This window comes from Trypanosoma equiperdum (genome assembly GCF_001457755.1).
Source record: "Trypanosoma equiperdum strain OVI genome assembly, contig: ctg_1567, whole genome shotgun sequence".
Classification (NCBI taxonomy): domain Eukaryota; phylum Euglenozoa; class Kinetoplastea; order Trypanosomatida; family Trypanosomatidae; genus Trypanosoma; species Trypanosoma equiperdum.
The window spans coordinates 5,278-10,647 of NW_027123579.1; the positions used below are offsets into that span (position 1 = coordinate 5,278).

The 5,370-nt window shown below is 45.6% G+C and overlaps 1 protein-coding gene across 1 annotated transcript; it reads right to left on the bottom strand.

Moving 5' to 3' along the window:
- Positions 1-1,452: 1,452 nt before the first annotated feature.
- TEOVI_000619600 (variant surface glycoprotein (VSG)-related, putative) lies at positions 1,453-2,787 on the bottom strand (the record flags this gene model as incomplete). Its single annotated transcript, XM_067222145.1, has 1 exon — positions 1,453-2,787. One exon carries the CDS (start codon positions 2,785-2,787, stop codon positions 1,453-1,455), a length of 1,335 nt encoding a protein of 444 aa, XP_067078246.1.
- Positions 2,788-5,370: the final 2,583 nt, after the last annotated feature.

Sequence of the window (5,370 nt, forward strand, 5' to 3'; positions counted from 1 at the left end):
AAACATGGTTGCTCCACGGTGCTGTTAGACTCCGTAATTTCTGCACCCACGTGCCGCGATGAGACGGCTACCGCTACTCCAGGGTGTACCACCCACGTTGTCAGCGGGAAATACACGCTTACATTCTCATATATATGGATGTACTGTCCTCGATTGGGGGCTTTCTCTAACGCTTCACAGTGGAAACGTCAAATACACTCCCTAACTGCGGGGCCGTAAAGGGTAACTCCTGTTCAGTTACGCGATTCCGATGGTCACACTGTTGGGTCTTTAGTTGCTCTTAAACTTCTGTCGCGGTGTCGGGCTTGGCAGAATCGAAACTGAAGAACTCATATATCTATCCCCGTGCACCAAACGTAGAGTTGTGGCATCACTCACTGCTGCCTTGTCTATTTAATGTTGTGTACTCCATACAAGGGCGTTGCCGTTTCAGGGTAGGTGTTCCTCTAACGCATGAAAAAACTGAGCCCCCCTTTTGTCGCATACAATCATCTTTGTGAGTTCACCCCCAAACCATAGTGGTGGCAGACTATCCAATCTCACAACTACTGGCCTGTGAGGTGGATTCTCTTCACACCTATCAGCGCGAGTGTGCTTATTGCTGTGTGGATTCCGTGTTTGATTCTTTTTGATATTGTGCTGCCTCCTCTCGAACACCATTTTCTATTGCGTTCTAGGCATAACAAGCATTATTGCAATCTCTGAATGGTAAAAGCTCTGGGACAATGTTGTTGAGTTTAGACGTCTGGGGATGAAGTCTACTTCGTCTGCTTTCTTGAAGCGAACCATCATGCCACTGAGTGATGACATTTGAGCAAGCATTTCAAGCACTGGGCGTACTTGACACTCACCGAGTTTATAGTCCTGGCTTGCAAGTTGCTTCTCTCCGAGGCATCGGGCTCTTGTGTGCGAAGCCAACCACCCATTTGATTAATCCGCGAAGCAGCAGTACGTGCGTTCTGGCAGATTCATCACTGTTTTTGCTCCATCCTTTGGGGGCTAATTCTGTCGTTGTTCAAGAGGTGCGCGCCCCGCTGCATTTTTTTCGCTTCACAATGCTTTTTTCGAATGAATCGTTGCTGGCGGCAGTGCACCGCGATGCTACATTCCATTTTAAATGACGGTGTCTTTCTCTGTGCGTGCCGGAAACCTACGAGTTCCACGCCTCACCGTATTTTCTTTTATGCAGTCCGCTGTGTTTTTCCCATAAATACTGTACGTTCTACGGAGCATTCTAAACTCTCGGTTTTTACCACCTTTCCCCTCGACAGCGACATCACTGAAAAATTCAACGTGCTCCCCACGACGAGGCACATAGTCGCACTTTTCATCCCGTAAACTCCATTGCCTCAGCGAGGGGAGAATCATCATTTTCCACGCGCATCTAACGGTTCGCAGGCTTGGCTACAACTACAATCACCATTTTTTGGGAATTACTCGTCGGAGGGATTTTCATGGAAGGAAAAATAGCCACAACGGAACACTGATTTTGTCTGCTTGGCTTGCTAATGGCGGTCTTTTTATATCTATGCAGTTTCCTTCCCGTTTGTTGCAACCTGTGTGCGTACATTCTGCTTGACTTTCGCACTCACTGCATTCAACGCCGGAGCTAGGACCCTTTTGCCCACGTCCCTTGTTACATGTTGTGCCATCTTTAAGTTGAGAGATTCCGGATCGGGGCATTTGGCTTAGTTTGCTTGTTTTTATACTCTCAACATTTCTCAGGATATCCTTCAATTTTTTCTCAATTTCTCTTAACTTATCTATCCTAGTAGCTGCTTGTTGCAATACCAGGAGCCAAGGGACCGCAGGGTTCTCATTACCTACCATCTCCGTTGGATATTGGACGCATTTTCCGTTACCTGGTTGCGTGTGCCCAGTGCATCCGTGCTGGGGCTCCCCGCTCGCTGCTCCGAGAAATGTTTTTGTACCTTCCTTCTGTGCTGTAGAACGTTTAAGGACCTCCAAAAAAACCTTAGTGGCGCGTGAGAGGGAACTGCTGGATAGTTTCTCGTTGGTACCGATCGACTTGCATCTTTGGGCCAGATGTTTCCATCGAGTGTTCGATTGCTCTACTGGCTTCCATGGATCTTCATTTGCACCGGTGCTGCAGCCTTCGCAGCATGCCTGCTGCCGATCGTTCGGCATGGGAGAACCTCCGCATATGCACAACAAATCCACGATCAACGACTTTCCTGCCCACACACTTGGTTGTCCACCTTTTCCTCCACAAACTTCCACAGCTTCCAGGTGTTGCTTTATCATAACATCAGCTTTGTTCGACCCACTGAGTGCGTCACTTAAACTCTTGTTGATCGGGCTCATTTTCAGCTCCAGCCACAAATTGTTGTTTGTTTTCATGCACGTGTGCGCGTTTTCTACTGCTTCTTTTATTTTTTCCTTCCTTAGTATGTCGAAGTTCGCTTCAACCCACTGAATATACCGAGTCTTGTCACCTTTAAGTTTGGTTCCCGCTTCTTCCCAGAAGCTCCAGTAGCCTCCTCCCCCTCCACCTTCGCCTTGCCGGCCTACCTGGACATTTTCTACGTCTTCCGCCTCGGACAAACTTTGAAGCCCAACAGCCAAACCAATGGCTCCAATATGCCTCGCTGAGTCTTTGACGCTTTCTTCGAGTTGCTGCGTTTCCAGATCTTGGGAAAAGTTTATCATAGCACATAAGGCTCCAAACTCTTGTTCGTTCACCAGGGGCTCTCTCGCCCCCACTACACAACTTAACTGACCTATTACTGTCACCACTAAGGGAACCCAACACCCAGTCGCCTTCATCTCACCTCTCTGGAGTGGCGAAAAATGAATAGTATAATTATTGAAGTTTCCAATCTTCAGCAGAACGCAATATTCAGTGAAAGCAAGCTGATCTCTTTCCCAATATCTGATAATAGAAAATAAAAATTTAGTGTTTATATGTTACACTCAATTCCATTATCAATCGTAGAGACAATTATAATTTAAGCAAGGTTGAAACGCTGACGGCACAACTTCCAGTAGATAGTAATCGCCTTGGCTCCACGCATTTGCCATCCATCCGCTCACGTCACGTTTCCCCTTTCAGGCTCTTGCATGCTTCCTGTGTTTACGACCCTCACATCTCGGTAGTGGGGAATCACTTCCCTTACGGCTACCATTACTTTCAGGTGCGATATTACTGGTGGGGGAAGTTTTGTTTTCGTCGTGGCTTCCAGCTTTATTTTCTATATTGGTGGTTGTTTCGAGTACCAGTAATGAAACTAGTTTAGTTTCAAATTTTAATGAGCTTTATACGTGCGCACAAGTTGCAGATGGGTTTGATGATTACTTTCCCTTGTTCCTGGATTCAGTGACCTGCTGAGTTAACTGGTAAATTTCGCTTCCTGTTTCCTTCAAACACTTCTCCCGCGCCCTCAATACGTTCGCCCTGCTTTCTCCCTGGTCGAAATCAAGCATTTACTTTGTCCCGTTGTTACTGCAATGAAGATGCTATTCGCAAATTCCCACTGTGCCGCCGGCTTTACCGGCACGGCCTCGAATACGTGCAGTTTTCCATCGTTCGAATACATGTAGGACGTGCTCTTCAGAGCTGTGCAAAAGTTTTTTGTGTTGGTCACAGCAGTGCAATTCGTGCTTGCTGGATCTCTTGCTTTCGGTTTAATACACGCCTCCTTGAAGTCCATCTTTTTGCGCCGGATACTTTAATATCCAGTTCTCCGTCTCGCTGTTGTGCGCATTTGCTGCAAGAGACTCTTTTGTTAGGCTCCCCCAAGGTCCTTGTCGCCCACATTAGCACAGGTTGGGGCTCAGGTCCAATCCGCCCCACGTTCCTGGTTGGGCGCATCCTTGCTCTGAGCTCTGATTCCCTCCTGCTGGGACGCCGTTTGCTTGTTTGCTGCCATATTTTGAGCGAACAGAACCACCGTGATTTTTCGCTCTAGTTCTTCGCTATTGAAAGATCTTTTTTTTTTGATCTTTTAATATGTGTAGCTGGATACGTTAGCTTTTCCTTTCATTCCTCAATCAGAGATTTGTTTTTTCCTCTCTCCGTCTCCCACGGGTGCCTGCTGTTTCCTCCAAAAAATGTCAGTCAGATTTCATTCCTTCCAGTTCCGTCCCACTCACCATGTTGTGGATACTATTCGTTCACTACGGTTTCTCTTCTTCCTGAAACACCCCACTGCGCTTTTGATAGGCGTGCTGCCCTGACCTTCATAGCGACTTTGTTTTTTAGTCGTTTCCGCCTTATTGATGTTGACCATCCCTTTCCGCAATGCTATCGGTATGCGCATTGCATTAAACTCCACGCTGTTGATTATGTCTGCAGTTCTCAGTTCCTCTGCCACGGCCGTTGATGACACCACCATTAGAGCAACATCATGATTCACATCTTCTGTTTCCCCTAACCCTAGCAACTGCCTTCTCAGCTAATGCTTGTAAATAACCACATCCACAGTGGAACCCATATGCTGCTCAACAGGAATAACGTACGGTTCCGGCAGGTAAACACACCCATCATACTTCTCTTTTCAATGCATTTATCCAACCAATATTTTCCTTCCGATTATACGCACAACCCCACAGTTATCCAGTTAGCAAATGAGGAATATTGTTGGAATACGTTTCTATACTGCTGCCAAAGCTTCAGTAAGGTAATGAATGGGATTGCTAGGACCCGTTATTACATTTGGACGACTCTCCGCCTCTGCCCATAAATATAAAGTATAAACTTGTCGTCCCTGAGGCCCACTTCAATTGAACGTAAATAAATAAATGAATATATGCTTCTATCTGTAACCCTCAAAAGAGCATACACCGCACATGTGTTTCCAACTCATCGAAAAGCTCTGTTTAATAACACGTTTTTTTTTTTTAAAATTCCCTATTAATGCCACAATCCCATTAAATCTACGTGCCACTAAATTTTATGATAAAGTAACTTCAAACACCCAAATGACAAATTAACCCTCAGACAATGAATATCTTAACAATATTCTGTCCTAAGCCCACGAGTTAAAATCTCACCAACAGTTAAAAATTACAACCCCACGCCAACTTCGAATGACTTCCCGTGGGAACTACAATTTCTGCATAACTTTTCCCGTGTTGGCTATTCTCCTCCCTACATTAACACGCCAAGCTCCAATTATTTAACTCCCGAGGCTGCAAACAGCATGGACATTTCAGACAAGATGGTGGAAGTTAATGTCCGGTACAACAATTAGCAATCGGCTTGTTGTGCTAAAAGATTTCAGACCTTCCATGTTTGCATTGAAACTTTTGGGAAAGGTAAGTCGCCGTAACGGTGATGTAAACATTAGGGGTAAATCACCGGCATGGCGACTGCCTTATGAAAATAAATAATATATATATATATATATA